This window comes from Capra hircus, chromosome 1 (genome assembly GCF_001704415.2).
Source record: "Capra hircus breed San Clemente chromosome 1, ASM170441v1, whole genome shotgun sequence".
In the NCBI taxonomy this organism is placed as follows: Eukaryota; Metazoa; Chordata; class Mammalia; order Artiodactyla; family Bovidae; genus Capra; species Capra hircus.
In genome coordinates this window covers 85,005,173-85,031,086 of record NC_030808.1, presented here as the reverse complement: position 1 = coordinate 85,031,086, position 25,914 = coordinate 85,005,173, and the positions used below count along the sequence as shown (strand labels likewise).

General features: G+C 43.8%; 1 protein-coding gene and 1 long non-coding RNA gene across 3 annotated transcripts in view; both read left to right on the top strand.

Moving 5' to 3' along the window:
* Positions 7,002-25,914, top strand: part of LOC106502138 — a 44,533-nt gene continuing 25,620 nt past the window's right edge. For both annotated transcript variants that reach the window (XR_001295736.2, XR_001295737.2), the window contains exons 1-2: positions 7,002-7,353; positions 22,985-23,092. This is a non-coding gene — a long non-coding RNA (uncharacterized LOC106502138). The remainder of the gene's footprint in view (positions 7,354-22,984; positions 23,093-25,914) is intronic.
* Positions 20,169-21,131, top strand: SOX2 (SRY-box 2). Its single transcript, NM_001285672.1, is given in 1 exon segment — positions 20,169-21,131. A coding segment is annotated over 1 exon segment (963 nt).

The following is a 25,914-nucleotide window of genomic DNA, read 5'->3' as shown; positions in this document are numbered from 1 at the left end:
GCTGGATTCCTGTAGTACACTTGCTTAATAGTTTAAACATTCTGTTAACAATCAGGTGTTTGGCCTATCCTGTTTCTCTCCCATTCTGTATCGAAATATAACTCCAAATAGTACATCTTTCTGGGTTTGTTTCTAAATTAGTCCCCACACTTAATTATGAGGATGAGAGGGATGCCTTATTCCTCTTTGTTATAGGCTAAGCTCTCAGTAATCCCAAACAAAAGAGCCAGTTCTGGAAGATATAGGATTTGCTAGCAGGATTATGGTCTCATAGATAATGATGTGCAGTCAGCAGAAGCGAAGCTTTATTTTAATTCAAATAAGCTAGTAAACAAACCACTGACAAGTCTGCTGGTGAGAGTAACTGGCTGCTGTTGCCACATTGGCAGCTAAATTATAGAAAATCTATTATACCCTGTTCACCATATGTTTAATTTAATACAAGATACAAATTAAACTATCCACAGTGCCTATTAAAATAACAATACTTTTTTATATTTGAATGTCTTAAAATAATTTCTACTGACCTTTTAAAGGGTGGTTTTGATATAGGTGATTATCGGGGGGGAAAGGTAGTTAATAGAAGGCAAAAAAAAATTAATTGCCTTTGAGAAAATAAAAATATAAATGTTCACTGGCTTGCAGTTGTTAATAAGGTTAATTAGCAGTCATGTGTTCTGTTATTACTATATTTCCCTCCCACCCTTTTCGTTTCTGAGGCTGGAGTTTTAAGAGTGATACTTAGTTTGACCTGAGTCTATCCTCATGAAATCATACCTTGACCAAGCCAGCCTATGGGTAGCCTTACACCTGATGCCAATTGAGACCTAAATGCAGAAGACTTGAGTTTAAACTCTAGGTTCAACTTTGGTATGGCACAGGAAAAAGACACAGAATTTTATATCCCTGCTTCAAATCAGTCTCTTCATAGCCAAAAGATCCTACGGAGAGCCAGAACTAAGACTTTGCCTTCTAGAAAAAGGAGAGAAAAACAAAAAAAAAAAGATAAATGACACACTGTTCACAAACAGTTTCCACCTGAACCTGCAATAATAATCAGTAACCAATGGTGCTTGCTTGAGTCTATTTAGACTCAGTTAACCAGATTCTAAACACCAAGCTGGATTTTAGAATTATAGAGCTAGATTTCAAACCTAGATTAACTATTGCCACCTGTGTGACCACAGATATTTAAACCAGCTGGATCCTTCCCTTACTTTTTTAAAGAGGATAATCCAATTTTATAAGATTATGAAAATTAAATGTGAGAAAGTTTCTGGTACATAATAGATGTCCATTAAAGGTTAGGTCCTTTCCTCTTATTACCCTCAAGCAAGTAGAATGTTGCTCTTTTTTCAACAGTGAAGAAAGAATGTTAGAAAAATGGATTGGAAGGGAAGATATAAGTAGGAATTCTCCCTAGAATCAGTTTCCTTGAATCATTAACTATTTTCCACAGGCAAAACTTCAAATGGGATGGTCCTTTTCTCCTAAAATTCACAATTTTTACTCTCTTTAAGAATGTATCAGCAAATGAACTTATTTATAAAACAGAAACAAACTCACAGATGGAAAACAAACTTGTGGTTACCAAAGGGAAAGGGATGCAGGATAAATTAGGAGTTTGGGTTTAGCAGATATGCACTACTATATATAAAATAAACAAGGACCTACTGTACAGCACACAGAACTATGTTCAATTATCGTATAATAAACTATAACGGAAAGGAATATGAAAAGTATATTAATATATATAATGGAATTAATTTACTGTATATCAGAAACACACCACTGTAAATGAACCCATTAAAAAATATATATATATAAACAAGAATGTATCAGTAATCTACCCATACCAACTGCCCATCCTTGGGCCTCTGAAATAGAGAAGCTAAGAATAATCACCACATTCTGAGGTACCTTTTCAAACATTTATGTACATACAGCTTTTGCACTGGGTCTTCAAGGGTGTATGGAGCCGCACTCTACCATTTCAGTTCAGTTACAAGCCTATCAAATCCAACTGCGTACTGGTAGTTACATTACTGAATAAGGTATATGTGTGGAGAATATCCTCAGTTTATGTCATTCTTGAAGTCCAGTAGATGGTGATAATATTTGAACTAAAACGCAAGTTACTTTACCTTGGGAGCACAGTAGTAGTATGACTATACCAAAGGGACACAAACAAATATTCCACTACCCTCAGAGGTTGAAAGACCAGAGACATTTCCATTTACTCAAACTCTAAAACTGATAAACACATTTTTTTCAAAAGTCACAGATGTGTGACATATCTTAAATGTTCAACACTTTTAAATGCTAACACATAAGCACAAAACATACGATTGCATGAATAATTTCATGTATCTCAAGAAAGTTTAAGGAGGCCATTGATGAATGCTACTCACAGGCCTTACTCAACTACCTCCAATGTGCCTCTTAATTACAAAAACACATCTTTCTTAGTCCCTTCTTAACGTAAAACAAAGAGGGATCCTCAGAGAGTTCCAGAAGTTTGAACACGCGTGGGGAGGAAGACCACTCCTGGCATGTGACCAGTGAAGAAGGAGGCCGCCTAGGAGCCTGCAGCCTCTGCTTCTCACCTGGGCCTCCCAGGTCGTGGCGGCGGCGGACCGGCGAGCTGCCTCCTCTGGGAGGGTCTGCCCTCCGCTCCCGACTAAGCGTCCCTGAATCCCTCGAGCCGTCGAGATGCCCACAGTCTAGCCCCGGGGAGGTCACCCCGCTCTCCACTCTTCCTGGGCTGTGCCGGGCTCAGCCTCCACACGCGGTGTAGTGGGAACTGAACCAAACCCGCCATACAGTGCGCTCGAGTATAAAGCGAGTCCCAACACGCTTGAGTCTAGAGTCCGGGAGGCAGCCACGCCCGCCCGCGCCTCGGGGCGCCAAGTGTGGGACAGGGTGGCCTGGAAAGCAGGCCTGCAGGCGACCCAGGACTCAAGCTTCCACTTACTGGGTCCGCGCCGCTTGTCCCTCGGCGGATAACCTCCGCCTTCCCTCTCGCAGCCGAAGACCGAGCGGGACCCGGAGGCGGGGCCGCGCGGGGCCTTGTAGGCCGCGCCGGGAAGTACCGGCAGAGCGCGGGAAACGCGGCGGCGCGCGAGGGACGCCGCTGCTGCTGCGGGGCGGGGGTTATGCAGCCCGGCAGGCCGATCGAGCCTCGGCTCTCCAAAGCGAGCGCGGTCGGGTCAGGCAGACCGGTCCCGCAGGGCCCCGCCAACTTAGAAGGCCGACGCGGCCCGATGAGACTCGTTCACCCACAGTCCCGGCTGTCCTCGGGAGGAGAGGGGGGCGAGTTTATTCTAGACTCTCTGAAAACCGAGGTTCCCAGCCTCTTCACACACTCGCGCGCGCTCCCGGGTTAGAAGCTCAAGATCTTGGATTTTAAAACACGTTTCTCCCCGAGTCGTGTCCGGCGGAGGGTCTGCCTGGCCGCGTTCCCCTCTCCTTTTAAGTGCGCATCAAGTGGCAGGTTGGTGTGGTGGTGGTGGTTTATCTAAGTGAATAACTGAATCATGTTGGCGAGTTGACGGGAGCAACACGTTCAGAGTGCCCTAGTGATTTGGAGGCACTCGCGGCCGTACCCTCCGCAGGCTGGGGAGGCAATCGCCCTCCGATCTGGCGCGGGCCGCTCCCATCCGAGCCCGGCTTGGCCGGCACTCGTTCGCCCGCCCGCGCGCCCGCGCCCGCAGAGGGTTCCCAGACCCAGCCCGCGCCGGAGGCCGTCCGAGTCCGACTTCTTTCCGTGTGGAGTGGTGGAGCGGCCAGTTAGTGAATGATGGATTGCCTACGAGAGGGAGGCTAATTTTCACGATAGCTGATGGCTAAAGCATGACACTGTGCCATCCCTGTGAAACTCGTGATTTGTATGGTCATCGGTTCGCTGGAACACCCAGACCCTGATCATGCGTACAGTGTTTCCTTCTAAAAAGCACTCGCCAATTTAAAACCAGGTCCCGAGTGCCCCTCTTGCTAATCCCCTCTGCCACTAAGTCCAATTAAATCCTCTCTTTTTTCAAATCTCTTCTCTTTCCTCCTTTCTTCCTTCCCTTCCTTCTTTTTCTTCTTTCCTTCCCTCCCTCCCTCCCTCAATCTGAGTCGTTCTTACTGAATGCAGCCTGGTCTGGTGGTGGGGGTGGAATATCCCCCCTCCACATCTCTCCAGTAGGGCTTTCTGCTTGTAGAGTTGGAGAGTTCATTTGGCCCCAAAGCACTTGTGAATAGTGAAGTTTCCAATTCAGAGGCACCTATAAACGCCCCTAAATAGTGCACACGTATTCCCCACCCCACCCCCACCCCCGTCAGAAAGCCGGTCCTGTAACTTAGAGTCGTTTTTGTGGTGTGTGCTTGCTCCAACGAGGGGAGCTGACCAGTCAAATTCGTTTGTGGATACAGAAAGGTTATTTTGCTTTTTGTTTTTTTTGAGCAGTTTTCCAATTGAAGGCAACTGGTTCTTGATTCCCTCACCTACTAAGGCAGTCAGTCACTTTCCCTTCATCGTCACCCGCTCCACATTTTAGTCAGTCTGAAGTCTTCCCGCATGTCAGATAGAATGGATTGCATTACAGCTTTTTAGACAAATTTTGGAGGCTTACCTACAAAACTGTCCTCCTGTCCTTAACCAGGGAGAGAGTGAGGCCACCTGAGAGACTTTAAACTTCCTTTTGACTGGGATTGAATAGATTCAGTTGATAAAATGTGTAAGGTTTACTCACCTTTAGACACCTCAGGGTACTCACTGATGCCTTCCTAGCTTACAGACACATTCAGTCCCAAACCCCTCCCTTGGTGGAAAAAGGACAAGCAGTTCAGATTCATCTTTCAGTTCATTATGAAAAGGAAAATAGCTTTCAGCAGGTTGGGACCTCCTTTATAAATTTTGACATTCAAAAAAATATGACAAGGGAGGCAGGAAGAGACCATTTCCTTATTTCAGTGGATTACTTTTGTAGTGCAAAGTTATGAAACCCTGGAATAAACATTTTACATTTGCCCTCTCCCACTCCACCTTAGTTAGAGGAGGTGTTTCTACTACTGACTTTCAGTTTTGCATAATGCCCCCTACACACACCTTTCCCTTGGTGAGGAAAGTAACACTCCTCAGCCTATTCTCTTAAAGGTTGCTCTTGATTTACACTCTCCACTTGCTTGCTTCACCAAAATGCACTTATACAGGCATATTTTTCTTGATCCAGAGCATGCAGAGATATACCATAACTTTTTTAGTATTGCCTTGACTTTCATTCCTTTCAAACTGATAGTAAGGTGTTCATCCTGAGACATAAAATGAATTTTTGAGAAACAGCCATGTGGAATACTGTTAAATTTTCTGTTTTATTGTTTGTGTTTTTCAAGTTTTGCAGGAAAGGCTTTAATTAGTGTCTAAGTAATAGTCCCCAAGAATTCCTTATTAGATTATTTCAGACCATTTGTAAACAAATAACATTACAGTTTCCAAAAGGGAAAGTAGAAGCTAAGATCAGTTCTATCAAGAGAGATTCATTTGAGTATTCATCTTTTATTTTGAATGGTTTGTAGGAAGAAAGGGAGGACTGAATGAAGCAGGGGGCAAGAGAACCCAATGAAAACTTGTTTTTAAAACTAAAGCCATTTCCCCAGACTATTGTCTTGCCACAAGTGACAATACACAGAACAGAAGTCATGAAAGTGGCTACTGTCACTTTGGACTACTGGAGGCCCAGAGAGCCCTGGTATTAATTCCTATAGAAAGGTAGAGGAATCTAGCCATCTTCTACACTTCTGCAGCACCCTCATTGCCTTAGGGTTCAGGGCTCAAAGTTGATACAGACCTCAGCAGAGTCTAGGTGTCAGGGCTCCCCCTGTGAGGGGAAGCAGATGTTCTCTGTGGAAGCAGGGTGGTTATAAGAACCCTGAGGGCATGGGGCACTGTAGCAGGAGGGCTGTAGCCAACAGTCCCCTTGCAGGATATCAATCCATGAGTCAAAGCTAACTAATAGTAAATGAAAGAGAGCCTAGAGTAGGACCCTTTGGGTGCTAAAGACTACCCTCTAATTTGTTCTAGTCCTCCCCCTGCGATCCCATCCTAGGTTTTCTGTGATTGGAGATCTACCTAGAGAAGAAGGGAAGCATAGTAGGAAAACATGCCTAACCCCTGTCCAACATGCATGCACGGGTGGAGCTTGCAGAGATCAGCAGACACATCTCAAGTCCTCAGTGATCTGTGTGACTGGCTTGTGCAGTTATGCATGGCCAACAGAGGGTGGGGGTTCGCAGGGAGGAAAGCCTGTTCCCCCCCCACCCCCCGCAGTTACTCTGTCTGGGGCTGGTGTGTTTCCTCTTCCCCCAACCCTCCACCTCACCCCATCAGAACGAAAGAGAATTGAAACTCCATTGCCTTTGCCTGCACTGAGCCTAAAAACTCAAAATTTGATAAGGTTACTGCACCATTGATACAATTGCAGATTTTTTTTAAAGCTTCCTCAAAGAGACAGATGTTTGGGCTGATTAAGAATCGAGGAGGAAACCTGCAGCTGCACCAAGGAATAATCTATTGGACAAATATTTTAATAAAAAATATGAAGAGATCAGCCCGACCTTGCAAGGTCTTCTGCTTTAAAAAAATCTTTATCAAACCCCTATTCTATGGCTTCAATAAACAGAACCCATTACCTCACGGCATCTTTTGTTGGCCCCATACAAGAGAGAACAAAATGGTTATTCAGGGGAACGCTTTCGATTTTTATTGTGGGTAGCCTGCACAAAGAGCCGTGTTATTGTATTTAAAAGAACCATCTGTAGCAGAAACAATGGCATCAAATTATCTTTGAATACCCACTGAAAAAACATAAAGCTTTTTTTTTTATTCTTCTTCTGTACGGTGGGGGGATAGAGCAGTGTTAGGATAACTGACTTTTTTGTTGTTCTCTGGGTGCATTCTTCTCGCTCCCCCTCTCTCTCCCCCTCACCCTCTCTCTCCACTCTCTCTCCCTCTCCCTCTCTCTCTCTCTCTTTTAAAAAATCAGCCATTTGGGGTTTTAAGCCATAAACGATTTTTCTTGTTGCAGGGGATTGCAGTGGCAAAGCTAGGCTAGGTCTTGGAGGCTGGTGTAAGGCAAAGCGGGTGAAGGCAGGAGGCTGATGGAAAGACTGGGGGGAAGAAAAGCCGAAATGGATTCATGGTGCCTTGGATGGAGGACGAGAGGAGAATTGCAAGCTCCTTCAACTCGTTCTGTCCGGTGAGAAGTGATCAAGCTTGGGCTGACAAGAGGCTCAGGGAACCCTCACGTTCTTTTGCTTTTTTACCTGCCAATCAAACTGCTACAAGACAACACCCTGATCTGGCATGGACATGTAAGTAGCTTGCAACCCAACTTTGACATTCACTGCTAGCTCACTCCTCTCCGCCCACCCCCCCCCAACTCACTCTTCCTCTCATTCTATTTTTTTTTTCTTTTGACCTTTAAGAGATCTGGAAATACACTCTGTGTGGCAGTCATTTCACACAGATTTAAGTCCGAAAGCGTTAACTTTTGGAATTAAACACTAATTTTGATTTCTTTAACAAATGCAGAAATGAAATTACATTATTTTATTCTCTTCTGAGCAGTTTTAGCATTGAACATAATCAGTTGCCTTGCCTGGTGTGTGTGTTTCCTTTTCTATGAAAATGAAGAAATCTGTGAGCCCCCAGAGAGAAATGCAGAAATGAAAAATTCAGGCTTCCATTTCAAAAATATTAAATTCTAACATTTCATCTCTACAAAGAACCTTATCCATACCTAGATTACACAGAGTAGAAAGAGTGATTTGAGTCAAAAGGTATGTATCATTAAGGGGCTGCTACTGTTTTATCTGGCATCTTACTATTTTGGTGGTGGCTGAGGGGAAGGGTGTGAAAAGAGAAGAAAAGGGACATGGCGACACCTTGTTCTTTATGAGAGATTGACACTGAGGAGGCTAGAAAAGCAAGAGGGCAGGATAAGCCGGAAATATTACCTGAGAGAAGGAATTACAGAGCATGGCGAAGCTGAAAGCTAGGAGGGCTTCTGTGGGAAGTTGTGCGAAGGGGTGATAGGGCTTGCTCTCTGGTGCCCTCTAATGGCAATTTAAACCAACGTTTACTTTCTCAATTCTACACAGAAAAGCAGCTGGGTTTTTGTCGTTACTGTTGGTGGGCTCCCCCCCTCCCCCGCAGACTTAGAAACTGTAACTATTTGTGTAAATTAATTGTTTTCATCCCGGAAACTTATGTACGTGCCTTAAAATTATCAATATATTCTCCTCAAACATTTGTCCTCTTCCAAAATTTTGTTAAGGGTAATAGAAAAGGAGAGGCTAATGGCAAACTGACTTATGGAGGGTGGCCCATGCCAATTAGTAAGTCGGGGGGAAAAGATTTCTTTCCCACCTGAACAACATTCTGACTCTCTTACCACAGTCGAGAAATGCAGCGGGCTGGGGTGAGGAGGGAAGATTTGGAAATTGCAGATTCTGACACAGGTTCATTATAATACAATTTTAAGGGGTCTCTCTTAGGAACCTCTGTTATTTCGACATGCGGTGGTAAGGGGGCTTTCCTTCCCGCCTCCTTTTTCTTTTTCTTCTTTCTTTCGTTCCTTTTTTTCCTTTTTTTTTTTTTCTAAATTTGGTAGATAAAGGTTAATCTTGGGCTGAATGATAGAACTATGATTGACAAGAGAAAAGGTGTTGAGGGCAGGTCGCGCTGTCTTATTTACAGCCCACTGCTTGCTGTAGAGTCTTTGTTAGGACTGGAAAGCTAATTTAGTGCTGATCAAAAGCACCACAGAGTTAAAGGACTGGTAATGACTGCTAATTTCATTTCAGCCTCATGCATCCCCAACTGCTGTAATTAAAGACACGCTATTTAAATACAGGTGAAGGTTTTTTTTTTTTTAAGTTAGGGTGGGGGTGGGTGGATTACAATTTTATTTAGATTTCATTTTACACTTGGGCGTTATGTAGTCCAACATCAAAAAAAAATTTTTAGAATCGCTTCTTGTCATTTATATCTGGCTTTGCAGAATAGGCAACGTGAAATGTGTCAATCACATAAAAGTCCCTATTTAAAGAAAGAAAATGGGTAAAAAAGGATGCAGAGGAGTAACTGTTTTGGGGGATTTAAATATTTGGGTCTCTTTTTTCCCCTTCAAATTAATAGAAGGGCCTTCGAAATAGCTAAAGTATTTGAAACTTGGGGCAGGGTGAACAGGCCAAAGGGATCAGTGTCAGCTTTTTAAGTACTTCTAAAAAGATCATGTGAACAGATGGAAAAATATATTTTTAATTAAATAATTTCCCTCACACTGTAGCTGCAGTGTTGGCTCAGAAACCATGTAATTCCCCCACCGATAGGAGTCTCTTTATATAGAACATCAAAGGATAAAAAGCTCTACATTTTCGTAGTTGGTTAAAATTGATAAACCCCCGCCACACACACACACACACACACACACACACACACACATACACACACACACGCGAGCGCGCACACACACACCCCAAAAAAGAATTTAGCCTTTAATCTCTTTTTATCCCCGAAGACTAAAGCTCTGTACTCGACCCCGTGAGCGGCTCTCGCCTTCAGGGGCTAGAACCCGGCTCTGATATGAAGCGGCCGCTGAGCCGCCGCGCAGGTTCGAGCCCAGCGCCCCCTGTTGGACACAGTCGGAGCTGCGCAGTGCCAGTCCTGGAAATCGCTAGAACCTTGCTCTGGGGTTAAAGATAACATGCTTTATTACCGTCCAAAAAGGAGATGGGACCAGGAAACAAGTCTTGTATCTTTGAAAGATAATATAAGGTTAATTCAAAAAAAAAGCTAAAAGGAGATAACACAATTTTAATTCAATAAAAAATAAAGACGAATCTATTCTCCCTCCTCACATCCCGGCAGCCACATCCTATCCCCCGTCTGGGTTTGGAACTCTCTTTAAAGATTCAGCGAGAGTAAAACAGGTACAAAAGCATGATTTTAAAGAGAGACAAAGAGGATTTTCCTCTGTAGCAGTGGAGAACCAACCAAAAGTTACCTCTCCCGTTCTGTACACATTTTTTTTTTAAAAAAAGAAGATGCTGTTGCGTGCTGTATTGACGTTGTCAACAGCATCTTGTTGCCCTAAGAGGTTCGTCACATGTAGTAACAGAGTCTCTGACTAAACGAAATAACTTGCCCCTTTAAAAATTTATTTTCAGAGTGTAATTAAAAGGCCAATCTCTTCTTTGAATGTTTCCATTCCCCCAGACCAATCTTGATCAAACTTTTCCTTTTCCGGCTCGCACTTAAATTCCAGGTATTCTCTAAGAAACAGGTGCCTGATACCTCTCCCTCTCTCTTCACCACCCCCCACCCCCACCCCGACCTGTAGGATTCCAGGAAAGCTGTGCCGGCGGTAAAGAGTATTTTCTTTTGGAATTCAGCATTTTCATTGACTAGGAATCCAAATCATCCTAGGGGAAGAGGAGTATTTTTTTACACTTTCAAAAACTACCTGTCTACATAAGAAAGAGCTTTGACTTTTTCTTTGGTTTGGGAGTGAGGGCAAAGGTACACTTTGAAATCTTTCAGAAAGATAACTATAAAAATGACACATCCTCTGAATTTAAAACAGTGGGGAAACATGGGTTTGTTTAGGTGTTAGATCAAACTGAAACGATGTGTGTGCTAAATGAACACACATGATCTCAGCAAGGTGTTTGGTGATATGGTTCTTGAGGATTGTACTTAAAATTCTAACTTTTAGATAAAAACCTTAAGAAGTTTAACGCTTGCTTGCTTGCTTTAAGTTTGCCTATTGAAGGAAACTAGCTTAATTTTCGTAATAGAATTACTTTTTAAAATATTTAATACTGTGGCTACACAAGTTGTTTTTAACGTTGATCTTACCTTTGTTCTCACCTCCCACAGTCAGCAGATCTGAGATTGTGTTTTCAGGGAAATTGCTGTTGGGCGAGATGAGAGATATTTTCTCTCCCTGATTCCAGAATCAAATCTTGGTTTATGTTTCTCAATACGTGAGTTCAGAAACGGTGGCAGAAAGAGATTCAAGGCTTTTATTCAGTTTTTACCTGGAATTCTATGGAAATGACAGGCAAGCAGCCTTTTCCCTCCCCACTTTCCCCCGCCCCACACTTTGCTTCACTGAAAGTCTAGTCCCCATTACAGAAATATTAAGTCTGGGCAAACTTTCATGCCAACCTCGTTAAGGTGACAAACTGTGCTCTGACAGCCTCGGTCCAAGGCTGCCTAAGGAGTAGGGAGGCCAAAACCAGCAGAATCTTGGAGGTGACCAGAATCTTGGAGGTGACCAGCTAAAGGGGCTAGATATATGCTTGCTGTTCGGAAGTGATGTAGAATTTGCAAAAGCAGAGGCCAAGATTTCCCTCTCTCTCTCTCTCTCTCTCTCTCTCTCTCTCTCACACACACACACACACACACACAAATGTGCGCTCGGGGCCCCCACCACCACCACTTCTGCCCCGCGGGGGTCCCAGCCTACTGGGAGAAGTCTAGGGAAGGAGCTGCACCTGGCTGCAAGAGAGCAAGCAGTGAGCCTCCAAATTCCCAGGACCCAGGGAGAAAGCACAGCCCCAAGTTTAGGAAAAAGAACTGAACAAGTGGGTGGCCTAGGCCTGGAAATACCACCCAGCTCTCCCAGCACAGTGTCATTGCTGTGGTTTCAGGCAGCCTCAGCCCCTGCAGGAATCTCACGCCCCACGCTGGCAAGCAGGAAAGCAGCCTCGCATCTTTGGGGCCTGGGGAGAAGGCAGCGACTGACTCCTTAGTAGCAGGCAAAGCCGCAACGCTGGCAACCCGCTGCGTTTTCTCCGCAGGAGCAAAGTGCCCTTTAGGGGCGGGGCGGGCATTTTTGGTCTCTTGTCCCAGTGTCCAGGCCAGAGCCTGCATCTGTTGGCTGAGCCCCCTGCTTTGTAAGTAGTCAATCTTGTCCGTTTCTGAGGGCGATCCAGGAGGATGGGCTGGCCTAGCTTTGGGCCCACTGGGTGCCAAATCCTCAGACCCCTCTCCCCTCCATCCCTCACACCTTTCCTGGTGAATACAAACCCTCTTTCTGAAAGCCATTATATGAGGCTCGGAGTTTGGTAGCTATTTGGGAGTGTAGAAAATGATTATTAAAACCAAGATTATAAGGATGGACCTTCATTTATTATTGTTTGCTCTTTTATTTTGTCTTTAAACTTTGAAGATCTTTAAGTTTACTTGATCCAACCCTGAGACAGACAGGGAACAAGGGAGAAAGAACAGCCCAGCTTGGACAGGAGCTGAGGTATAGACAGATACTCACCTCTCCACCACTCAGTGAGCAGATAAGTGCTGCCAGACTGTGGGTCCTAATCCAGGGCCCAGCTGCTATGTGGGTTGCTGAAGGGTGTTGAAACTACAAGTACAACTTGACACCACTGAGCCCACAGTGCTTGTCAATAATCTGTGAATTAGGTGCAGAGATTGTCACCGTAGATCATAACAGTTTCTGAAGGACTCATTACAGCCTATCGTGTCAATGATCTTCAAATTAAGGAGGGGGGTGGGGCGGGAGGCAAAAGGAGTAAGGAGAGCCTGCAAAAAGGAAAGAAGTGTGGAAAGGGAGATAAAAGTCAGAGCCCCAGCTCCGAAGGAGCCTTTAAAGATTATCAGGCTAGCGATCTGAGAATTCCGTTGGGATGGATTTGGAAGCCCAACTTCATCTGAGCCTAAGCCAGGTCTGGAAGCAGGGGCGCTAGGGCTTGAGGAGAAGTGGGCCCCTGGGAAGGCAGACTCTTCAGACATTTCTTTTGAGAGGAGAAGAGCTTTGGGGAGGGTACTCCAGATGTAGAGGGGAGGCCTTAAAGATGCCAGTCCATCCAGTATGGGTGTGCACTTTCATTTACAGTGCTTCCCAGGGCTAGATGTTGCTGCAAATCTTGGAGCAAAAGTGGATAACAGTTTTGTTTAGAGCTGATGGTGATTGTACGGTGTTTGTTTGTTTTTTCCAATGGTTTGCTTTCATTGTATTTTCATGGAAACAGGTGAAAGTCTTAATTCCTTTTCCTTTGCTAGTACTCCTGTCCCTCACACACACCTTAATTAAGCAGATCTTTCTTCCCCCAACTTGCTTTTTGGGGTGTCAGACACCTCTGCCTTGTGAGGTTGTTGAGTTGTCACTCTTGGGGAATTTGTATTGTGCCTGACTGTACTTCTGGAAAGGGGATTTTGCAGGTAACACAGGAGCAGTGTGCACCATGAGATCTCCAAACGGAAGGAAATTAAACCCCACTGCTATAGCTTGGAAGGGACCAGGCTAAGGGAAAGATGTTCTCTCCGCTTGGTGGGCTGCCGGTGAAGGCTGTGAGGAGCCCAGCCCACACTTTGGTGTCATTTATGAGTCATTTAATATGGTCTAGAGAAACTTTAAGGAGGACTTAGATTTGTTTTTCACATAAAAGTTGTGGTCATAGTCAACTGAAATAATCACATTTGGAGAATTTGAGACAATCGTCTTTTTCCCAAAATGGGGGCAACAATCCTAGTCACTGGAAAATTAGGATTCTAAGGAAACCCTGTTCCTTTGGTATGATTAATTGCATGAGATAGTATGGTCAATCAGGGAGATACATATTTAGACTCAGAAGCAATGATTTAGAGGTGGGAAAAGGCCCATGTGTTTTCTGGGCCATTTGCGGTTCTTGGTGATCTATATGCTGATTTTTATTTTTCATTTGCTTCTCCTAAATTTAATATCAAAATCAGAGGTTCGTTTTTTTTTTCAGTGCAAATGAAAACCACTGGAGGCAGCTGTTTACCTATTTTTAATTAAACTTTTTATGTTGTATTGGAATATAGCTGATTTACAATGTCGCAATAGTGTCAGGTGCACAGCAAAGGGATTCAGCCACACACATACCTGTATCCATTCTCCCCTAGAATGGCAGCCTTAAAATTTTCAGTTTGTCTTTTTAAAAAGAGAATTTCTATTTTAATAATTAGATTATTTAATGGCCACACTGAATTTTTCCCTGAACAATAGCTGCAGTACAGAGACTGAATCCTACGTTAAAATTGCTTGATAATTCAGGAATAGAAATGAAACTGTGAAATTGTGTTAAATATTTTAATATTTAAGCTGGAATGTACAGGGATGTGTGTGTGTGTATATATATATATATATATATATATACTATAAGCAATATATTATTATATACAACCCTAAAGACATACATAAGTGCTTATATATAACTCTGTTGCTGTAATTTGAAAGGGGAAATATATTTAGTTTTATAACAATTGGGTTCTTTTTAAAATGTATTTATTTCATCAGTGGGAATTAGATGAAAGAAATGAGTATAAAAAGGAACTGAATGCAGAGTAGCCCTGCATTCCTTAGGTTTCAAGGGTCCTTACAGCTCTTGAGTGAAATTATTTGGTGAAATTGGGTCTGGACTGAAATAGCATTTGTTATCCCCTTATTCATTTGTTATGTGTAATACCACTTCTGAAAATTAAATGCAAGGTGCTGAAGGGACAGACAAGAAGAAAAAATATGATTAAGCAATTTAAAATTGTCACTCTATCATGCATCTACATGCATATCTATGCCTTAGTAAATAAAAAGAGGTAGAGGTATATGCTAGTCCTTTGTATCAGCTATAACCATTTATTGTTTCTGTTGCTGTCAGTAATCCTCCACACTTCCAAAACCTGACAAGTTTGCCAATAGGAAGAAAATGGGGGAAATACAGGTGAAAGTTTTTATCATTTTGAAAATTGCTTTATTAAAATTGAAGTATCCCCCTCGGATTTCCTTCCTGTGAGGGACCCTTTCACAACCTAAAGCAAATGAAGTTTGGTAACAGGACAATTCTATTCTAATTTTTGCTCTTCCTTTCAGCATTCTAACTTTTTCCAGACTATTCTTTATCAATGTTCTGGGGAAATATATGGTGCTTTTTTTAAGGAAAAAAAAAAATCCTCTAATAACGTTTCTTCCTTTACCTTCATTTTGTTTGATAAATCTTGGAGAATCAAGTGTTGATCATTTTGAAAGTCTTGTGGCATGATCCAGTTTGGAGTGGCTGAGGTTTTTTGCAGTTTGGAAGGGGGAAGGAAGCATTTTAAAAATTGACTTATACCAGCTTCCTTACTTTATAATTCTCAGTTTTCTTTTTTCTTGCGTTGGGAGCTAAATGTCAATAAAATCTCATCTTACCAGACTGCACCAACGTTGTCCCAAACACTGAAAATCTTCCTTTATTTTTGGTTTTTAAAGTCAGGAACTTTCTTTGGGTTGCCGTACTTCTCTTTTCAGTTGTATTTGCATCTTACTTCCCACACTGCTGGTATGATCTCTTTCACTCCAGTATGATCACTGCTGTGGTCACTTTCCCTGGAGCTGGTTAGAAGGTTAGGATTCGAAGGAAACATGATTTAAAAGAAGAAGAAGAAGAAAAAAAAAACCCTTCATTTGGCCAAATCTAGCTCCTAATATATTTAACCAGTTCCAGAATTAGAAATCCTTTCTGTACATTTTCTTCTATTTTTCTCTCTTTTTTCCCCTTACGTAATGAAATTAAAACTTTTGGAACCCACAGTTGACATTTTTCAGAAAATTGAGTTATCAAGGCAGTAATTATTTCACGGGGAGATAAAACTCTCATAGCCCTAACTGTCAAATAGGGCCCTTTTCAGATTTTAATTACAAAATAAAATTAGTCTGCTCTTCCTCGGAATGGTTTGTGAGTGGTTAAACAGAGCTTTCCCCCCAATACTGGTGGTCGTCAAACTCTGCTAATTAGCAATGCTGAGAAATTCCAGTTAACAAGGACATTCTCCAAGACTCTGCAGGTTCCCTGCCGTTTGCCTTCATTTCCATAAGAAGATTAAGAGAGGAGGGGAACACACTCAAATGCAGATGCAGAAAAGAAGCGTTTTTTAACAAGCATCATAATAGTAAGATGCCTGGCTAGTTCTCACCTAATTACTGCAAGTTAAACCTCTATTTGCCACTAAGGAGAAAAAATAAGTCTACAGTCCCCCATCTCCACAAAATTGTTAGTTGGCTTCAGATATAACACTTGAAGGAGGGATGCGGGAGTTCTGGAGGGAAATATGAATGCAAAAGATTTGAAAAGAAAACTGAGTTACACTTAATCAGTTAAGGATTTGGAGTTGGGGCCTATAATAAAACAAAATTGAATCAAAATATCCTGGGCATTAAGGATTCTTAATTTTTAAGCTTACTCTGAAAGTGTGCAGCTTTTTGGTACCCAAGGAAGGGAAATGTTACACTATCTTTAGATTAAGCACTTTTACATTTTCATAAACTGTGCCAGTGGCAACATTTTAAATTCTCAGAGGATGAAGCACCCTCTTCCAAGTCTTATTTTGATTCCTCAGTAGTCAATGGTGTATTGTTATTAGTACTGTAGCCGTCTGTTAGAAGCCTAAAGCCGGGCTGCTTCTGTCATCTATTATGATTGTTATAGTTATTATTATATTTAGGGCCCAGTGATGGTGCTGGATTGAAATAGAGTGGCCGGTGATCTGATTTTTTTAATGTGTATGTTCTAAAAAATCTAATGAGAACATTGTTTCTGCTATCACCATCTTCTTTAATCTTATTTTCATAGCACATTATTATGCATAAACGCCAGCCACAGTTAGTTTATTGCCTTGATAAGTACAGCAGGCTTAATTAAAATAAAGCTGTAAATAAATGCAACCAATGATAACACAATTGTAAAGTATTTCCATAGCTTATTTATATGATAAAAGCAATTAACAAAAGACCTAGCTAGCCCCTTTAACCTCTTAAATGCATTATTATAGAGTTCAGGCACAAACACATGCATCTGAGAATGTATAAAAGCTTTTATATATCATACCAAGGAAAAATTTGTGCCTCTTACTACTACCCTTGAGAGAGATTAATAACATTTGCTTCTATAACCATCCATTATTAGTATTTATTTTAATACATATACACCATTATCCACATCAACCCCTTGTATTTTTTTTCTTCAAACTTAATTATCCATAACCTTTTTTTTTTTTTTTTAGTTTTCCAATAATGCTATTAAGCGCAGACCAATGCATACACAATCATAAAGTGAATGCTTGGTCTGCCCTGCATGGCGTCTGGACAATCACAATTCATTCATATGTTGAATCTCATAATTTGTACCTATTTTTTCCCCTGGTTTAACCTCCCACTTATCTCGAGGTTATATGTACATTTCTAAGCTAAGCAAATTAAATCCGATTCTTGTGATTTGGTTCCATAGCTTATACGACATGTTAACTTTTCTTTTGTTTAGATTACGTGCAATTAGTTTGCTCTCACTCCCATCCCCCTCATTTTTTTTTCTTTATTTCCAAACATCTTATTTTAAAGGTAAAAGCAATAGTCTTGGAAAAGCGAGTCCACCAGTAGGGGGCGCACCAGCCACATCCCTGAAACCAGACGCGCTGAAAAGCCGGTGGCCGCCTTCTGTTACCCAGATCCTCTCAACCTTTTCTCTTTCCTAATTCCAGGTCTCTGTTTAGCTTAATATTACACCTCGAATAAACAGAAAAACTTTAAAGACTTTAAAACAGAAGGTTCTTCTTTGTTTTGAAGAGTTAGTGTGTATGTTTTCGAACTAGCATCATCCTTCCCGGATTCCTGATAACTAAAACTAATCATAACTTAAGTGCTAATAAGATAAACTGCAAGGGTAGGAGAGGCTGATTGGAATAATAATTTACTAAGAAAAGTCTGCAACTTTTCCACAACTTTTCTGGGTTTCCAGTGAGCAGACTTGAGTTTGACTAGAACAGAAAAGCCTGGGAAGGCAGGGATCGGGAAGCTGGAGCGGGGGGTGGGGGTGGGGGGTAGGTTATGGGAAGAAGGTTAGTAAGGAACAAAACAATGCACAGTTTTGTAAAGATAATAAATGGAACGTGGCCGACAGATACTATTCAGTACATTTTCTTTGGGTGAGTAAGGGTAGATCAGGGGAGGAGGGAGGCGGAGAGAGTGTTATAGAAGAAAGAAAATAAGTAACCCTGATGGTTTAAGCCCTTTATAAGAAAGAAATGGCATCAGGTTTTTTTTTGTTGTTTTTTTTTTTCATCTCCTCCCGCCGCCCCCCCGCCCCCCCGCTTTGTAGTCAAGTGCATTTTAGCCACAAAGATCCCAACAAGAGAGTGGAAGGAAACTTAGACGGGGCTTTGTTTGACTCCGTGTAGCGACAACAAGAGAAACAAAACTACCTATTTGTAACGGACGTGCTGCCATTGCTCTGCGCATTGAGCGCCTACCTATTGAAATCTTTACGTCGGGACAATGGGAGAGCGGCTAAAATTACCCTCTTGGGTCCTGGGAGGGCAGGATTCCTGAGCCCCTACTCCCGCCCCCAATCCCATCCTCCTCCAGCCCGGGCCTGGCCGGGTTCGCTCCCTTCTCCAGACCAGGTCGCCTTCCTCTTGCCTTGCCTGGCCTGCACCTGTGCCTGGACAGCACCACCCCCGCCTCCCAGGCCCAGAACCCCCTTCGAGGGCAGCCCAGACCCAGGCTGCCGGGGCGATGCGGCCACCGCGGTAGAAGTCAGTGGGGGAAATGCCAGGGCTTGTTCTGCGGGAGTCCTGGGAACTCTGCGTGGGAGGGAGTTTGTGAGTGCGGTTCAAAAGCCACCTCCAAGCAGTGCCGGGGGATGCCAGGAAGTTGAGACTACCCTCCCCCATAGGCTGCACTTCTCAGAGCCCTTCTGTTGATCTTTTTCTTCCCCCCAGCCCCCCTTTGGAACCCGGCTCCACTGAGATCCCTCTTTGGGGCAGGGGAGGGGTGGGGGCGGGGAGCTCAGGAGAATGGGGAGAGAGGACGAGCGTCCCCTTTTGCACGGACTGAGTGGAGGAAGATGGGTGGGAGCTGTGGCTAGGGTGAGGACCAGCCTGTGGTTTCCTGCCCCGCGGGCTGAGCTGGGCCGGGAAGAGGGTGGATTCGGCTGCTCACACAGGCCTGGTCTGACCTCAGCTCTGGAGGCAGCCGCACAGTCGGAGCAGGCTTTATTTAAAAAAAAAAAAGAGAGAGAGAGAGAGAGCACATTACGTGGAAGCAAGATTTTGAGGACAGAACTTCTTGTCGGGACAGTGTGAGAAGGGGGCGAGCGAGTGTCGGTGCCCGTGGAGCGAGCAGGGCGAGCGGAGAAGCCAGCTTAGGGAGAAGCGCTGGAGCGGCTGGAGTTGGGGAAGTGTGCGGAGGAGCGGGAGAACAATGACACACCACCTCCAGCACGGCTGATTTCCCGAAACGTTAGTGGGACAGTCTCACTGAGCCACCTTCTCTGCCTTGCCCCACACCCCCACCTCAGCTTCTCGCGCCCTCCTCCTCATTTCAGCAGCCCGCACCAAAAGAGTAAATTCAAGATTAAGTTTGAAGAAGAAAATATCGTAGTCTTAGGGCTGTTTACCCACTTCCTCCGAAAAGGCGTGTGGTGTGACCTGTTGCTGCGAGAGGGGATACAAAGGTTTCTCAGTGGCTGGCAGGCAGGCTGTGGGAGCCGCCTCCCCCTCCCTCCCCCCCGCGCCTTCCCCCCGCCTCCCCCGCGCGGCCGGCGGCGCGGTAGGCCCCGCCCCCTTTCATGCAAAACCCGCCGGCAAGGCTGGGCTCGAGTGGAGGAGCCGCCGCGCGCTGATTGGTCGCTGGAAACCCATTTATTCCCTGACAGCCCCCGTCACATGGATGGTTGTCTATTAACTTGTTCAAAAAAGTATCAGGAGTTGTCAAGGCAGAGAAGAGAGTGTTTGCAAAAGGGGGAAAGTAGTTTGCTGCCTCTTTAAGACTAGGACTGAGAGAAAGAAGAAGAGAGAGAAAGAAAGGGAGAGAAGTTTGAGCCCCAGGCTTAAGCCTTTCCAAAAAATAATAATAACAATCATCGGCGGCGGCTGGATCGGCCAGAAGAGGAGGGAAGCGCTTTTTGATCCTGATTCCAGTTTGCCTCTCTCTTTCTTTTCTTCCCCCAAATTATTCTTCGCCTGATTTTCCTCGCGGAGCCCTGCGCTCCCGGCACCCCCGCCCGCCTCCCCTCCTCCTCTCCCCCCCGCCCGCGGGCCCCCCAAAGTCCCGGCCGGGCCGAGGGTCGGCGGCCGCCGGCGGGCCGGGCCCGCGCACAGCGCCCGCATGTACAACATGATGGAGACGGAGCTGAAGCCGCCGGGCCCGCAGCAAACTTCGGGGGGCGGCGGCGGCGGCGGCGGCAACTCCACCGCGGCGGCGGCGGGCGGCAACCAGAAGAACAGCCCGGACCGAGTCAAGCGGCCCATGAACGCCTTCATGGTGTGGTCCCGCGGGCAGCGGCGCAAGATGGCCCAAGAGAATCCTAAGATGCACAACTCGGAAATCAGCAAGCGCTTGGGCGCCGAGTGGAAACTTTTGTCCGAGACAGAGAAGCGGCCGTTCATCGACGAGGCCAAGCGGCTGCGAGCGCTGCACATGAAGGAGCACCCGGATTATAAATACCGGCCCCGGCGGAAAACCAAGACGCTCATGAAGAAGGATAAGTACACACTGCCGGGAGGGCTGCTCGCCCCGGGCGGCAACAGCATGGCGAGCGGGGTCGGGGTGGGCGCCGGCCTCGGCGCGGGCGTGAACCAGCGCATGGACAGCTACGCGCACATGAACGGCTGGAGCAACGGCAGCTACAGCATGATGCAGGACCAGCTGGGCTACCCGCAGCACCCGGGCCTCAACGCGCACGGCGCCGCTCAGATGCAGCCCATGCACCGCTACGACGTGAGCGCCCTGCAGTACAACTCTATGACCAGCTCGCAGACCTACATGAACGGCTCGCCCACCTACAGCATGTCCTATTCTCAGCAGGGCACCCCTGGCATGGCGCTTGGCTCCATGGGCTCGGTGGTGAAGTCCGAGGCCAGCTCCAGCCCCCCTGTGGTTACCTCTTCTTCCCACTCCAGGGCGCCCTGCCAAGCCGGGGACCTCCGGGACATGATCAGCATGTACCTCCCCGGCGCCGAGGTGCCGGAGCCAGCCGCCCCCAGCAGACTTCACATGTCCCAGCACTACCAGAGCGGCCCGGTGCCCGGCACGGCCATTAACGGCACACTGCCCCTCTCGCACATGTGAGGGCCGGACGGTGAACTGGAAGGGGCGGGGGAGACATTTTCAAAGAAAAAGAGGGAAATGGAGGACAGCAAGCAACAGCATGGAGAAAAACCCGGTACGCTCAAAAAAAAAAAAAAATCATCCACAGCAAATGACAGCTGCAAAAGAAAACGCCAATCCCATCTCCACTCACGCAAAAACCGCGATGCCGGCAAGAAAACTTTTATGAGAGATCCTGGACTTCTTTTGGGGGGACTATTTTTGTACAGAGAAAACCTGGGGTGGGCAGGTGGGGAGGGCGAGGGAATGGACCTTGTATAGATCTGGAGGAAAGAAAACTACGCAAAACTTTTTAAAAGTTCTAGTGATACGGTAGGAGCTTTGCAGAAAGTTTGCAAAAGTCTTTACCAATAATATTTAGAGCTAGTCTCCAAGCGACGAAAAAAAATGTTTTAATATTTGCAAGCAACTTTTGTACAGTATTTATCGAGATAAACATGGCAATCAAAATGTCCATTGTTTATAAGCTGAGAATTTGCCAATATTTTTCAAGGAGAGGCTTCTTGCTGAATTTTGATTCTGCAGCTGAAATTTAGGACAGTTGCAAACGTGCAAAGAAGAAAATTAATCAGATTGGGCATTTTAATTGTTTAAAAATTGTACAAAAGGAAAAAATTAGAATAAGTACTGGCAAAACCATCTCCGTGGTCTCTAAAGGGGCAAAAGTTTTAGATTGTACTAAATTTTTTTAACTTAACTGTTAAAAGCAAAAATGGCCATGCAGGTTGACATCGTTGGTAATTTATAATAGCTTTTTTTGTTTCCCAACTTTCCATTTTGTTCAGATAAAAAACCAACATGAAATTACTGTGTTTGAAATATTTTCTTATGGTTTGTAATATTTCTGTAAATTTATTGTGATATTTTAAGGTTTTCCCACTTTTAGTTTCCGTAGTTGTATTTTAAAGATTCGGCTCTGTATTATTGAATCAGTCTGCCGAGAATCCATGTATATATTTGAACTAATACCATCCTTATAACAGGTACATTTTCAACTTAAGTTTTTACTCCATTATGCACAGTTTGAGATAAATAAATTTTTGAAATATGGACACTGAAATTATGCTTGAGTCTTTCATTTATTTGGATAACATTGTGATTATAACCCAGCTCCTCGGGGAATATACTGTGCTCAGCCAAGAACGGCAGAGTACCTAAAACCTTGGTATTCTAGTCCAGTAGCATGTGCTAATGTTAACAGCAACAAATAAATGGCTGGATGATTAATTGAATAAGTGCTCTCGAAAAAATGGAAATGCTTATGTCATTTCCAAAACAGAAACTAGGGACATATATTGTAAACCTACCCCCTCCTTTTCTAAGCAGCATGAATAAGCATGATGGGGACTTAAACTGATTTATGCCACTTGTTGCCAGAAAGGAGTCAATTCTGAAAAATTTCATGTAGCTTAGCAGATGGGGTATTGAGCCAAATCAGAACCAGGTTGGCTGGTTTTGTTTTCGTTTTCTTCACAGCACAATGGCCCTTTGGAAACGTGGTTATAGGGGGAAATGATGCTTCTTGTATAGGAATAATTGCAAACTAGACAAGCAAAGTGCTCATCTGCTGGGTGGGTGTTTAGATTACTCTGGCGCTGCTATTGTCTGAGAAGAAACAAGTGGTTTGCTTCTTTGTTCCATCACTTCATAAACTTTTTTCTCTACATTTTCCTGTTTAGGGGCGAGGGAAAGCAGAGCGCGGCTTGCAAAAACTCCCCTACTTATCACAGCTATTTATTATTATTATTATTATTATTATTTATTTTCTTTTTTCCTCTCTCTCCCTCCACAAATTCCATTTATTAAATTGACAGCGCGGGTCCAAGCCTGTAGCCCCAAATCGGATAATCTCTGCAGCTGATAACAAGCAAAAGAGAAGCCAGGCAACAGCCATATTAAAGAAGAAAACAATCAACTCTGAGGTAGATATTTTACTTTGTCCGGTCTAATCACATTTAGAGATGATTGTGCTTTTGATCTGTTAACCATGTTTTACTAGAGTAGTAGAGAAGTAGGGGGAGGGGAAAGGGGGTGGAGAAACAAGATTGGATTTGTTGTTTTCTTTTGCCCTAGGAAAGGTAAAGAAAGACTGTAGTTATCCTCTGTGAGAGCGGAAAAGTTAGGGAATCGCCACGGTCTTTGAATTAGCGATGTTTCTGCTTCGCAGCGAACCCGCGCGCTTCGGCGCAGGCAGAGAATCTGTAAGACCGACTCGGGGACTTTTCTTTTATTCACTACTTACGTCGTTCATCTTCCCCTACCGAAGGGGACCAGGAACCTAGAGTCCTACTTTTGGAGCGTGGGTTTCCTTCCTACAATTTCAAGGGCTTGTTGTGTGAACTTGCCACAACTTTGGAGAAGTTGGAATCCAGCTGCGCCTTTCACCCCTTGAGTAAAGTATCGGCTGCAGCCACTAAATTAGTTCATCCCGTTGGTTTGCATCTTCTCGTTTTCCCAAAAAGTATTTCTCTCTCGTGGTGTTGTTATATTAGTTCTGGGCTCAGCTGGGGATATCCTCATATTCTCTTTTTATTTCATATGGATTGCTTTGTGTGTTGGTTTTTTATTTTATTCCCTTTTTTCATCCTCATTTTTAGGGTAATATTGTACTGGGAAAGACAATTATTATGCCAGTTCCCAATTCTAAGTGAGGCATTTCCCCCCCTAATTAATGCAGAGACTCTGAAAGAATTTCCCCTGGCCTGGCCAGCCATTGTAATGCATATACAGATTATTCACGTGGTAATGAGCACATTCGCCAGTTCTTGCTCACACATACGAATAAAAGAAACTTTGAATAAAGATCCAAATGATCTTGCTGGGGGGTGGGTAGAATATTCCCGGAATTTGAGCCAATCAACTATATAGAGTGTATATATTTGGAAAAAAAAAAACAGATATATTAGAAATATGTATTGGGGTTTGGAGTAATTGCACTGCACTAACCTCCTGTTTAAAAAGCCCCACAGGATCAGACTAAAAAAGAAAAAAACTTACTGGCAAAATGCTCAGATTCAACTATTTTGCAAGAGGGAAGAGAGTGATATTGTGGGAAGTTGAACTAGTTTTGAATGACTGTTACTGTCTGCATGAAAGGAGAGTACTCGCGTTCTCCCTCCTAACCCTCCATATGTCCTAACCAATGAATGGAAAAACATTTTGTTTGCAAATACAAATGCTTTTGATAAATTGCATTTGAGGAAAATGATCCATATTTCATCACTCATTGGATTGGGTTAAATGGTTCCCCAAGATGTGTAGTTTCATGGCTAGATCAATATTGAACATACGATATTTTAATTATAACATGATTTCCAAGAAAGGGGTAAACCCATAAGCTTGCCTAGAGATGATTATCTCCCAGTACTAAAGTTGTTGAGTGTTCAGTTCCTTCCTTGGAATATTTATCCTGCTCACTAAAACTATTTAATTTGCAGTGAAAGGGGTGAATTTAATGTTTTGCTAACCTTATACACAGAATAGAAATGGGCAGAAGGATGAGATTATAGTTTGTTCCCTCTGCAATTTTTTTCTCTCCCTGCATCCCCTCCCATACTTTAAATAAAGAGTGTTAAAATATTTTGCTGAGCTGTAGTAGATTAGCAAGGTTTCTTGCCAATGCTGGGAAGCCGGTATTACAGATGGTCCCAGGGGAAAATGGCTCACATTAACCACTAAATGAATATTTGACAAGGGCTCATTCGGAGGTATTATTACTATAAACGTGTCCCTACTGGACTTTTCAAGGGTCAAAGAGCAACGCTTCAATTAATTATTTAGTCTGCTAGTAGATTTGGTTGTAATAGCTGTACTTATTTCTAGAACCGACACATTCTTACAGTAGGAAATCTCAGGAGAATCTTCTCCATCAGCAGTGCCTTGAATTGAAATACACACAGAGCCCTGGCATTCTAAAGCTGACTTTTTCATAAAACCTTTTCCTGGACTGGGGGTATGTGTATGTGTATTAAGGGGGAGAGGGGTTATAGTCTCTTTTTCTATTTTATTTACTGGTTTTGGGTTTCAAAGGAAGAAAATAAGAACATAATAAGTTGTCTTAATTTCTGTATCATGTCTGGCATAGTCTTTCAGGGCCTTGCAATTTGGAGACAGAGGGGAGGAGATTTATTTATAACCTTTGCCTTTTCTAAGTGGAGATGTCACAGAATTTCAGAAACTCAAGCAGGCTCTGAATTTAGAAAGGATACAGATTCCCATTTGCCAGGAAAATTCAGGTTTTAAAATGGAAGACTCTGTAGATTGAGTACTGAGTTCTAGTAGTCTCACAGTAAACTGGGGTACAAGATAATCCTTCCTCCCCTCTCTACCTATTGGGTATGAACATTTTCAGGTGTAGTAGGGGGTGAATGTTCCATTTCTGCCCTGTCATAAGTTCCTCTGACACCCCAGGTAAAAAGGGAAGAGAATGATTTTGAGAGTAAGATTCTTTGACAATAATATAAGGTGAATGAATAAGAGATAAGCTGCAAGGGGTGGGGGAACGGGAACGGGATGCAGTAATTACAAACCCAATTCATTCAGCTTTTCAGAACTTTTGTTGTGGGCGCTCCATTGACGGGTTTTGAGCTGCCACTTTTCTCACATTATAAAGAACTGATCAGCACCTCAGGAGGACAAGAAATACCGTTTAACTGCATAGTGATGGGGTCTTCATTTAGAACCCTTACAAGAAGAAAATTAAACAGTGCCTTTGTGTGCACAAGGTTTACTTTCCAACTGCTGA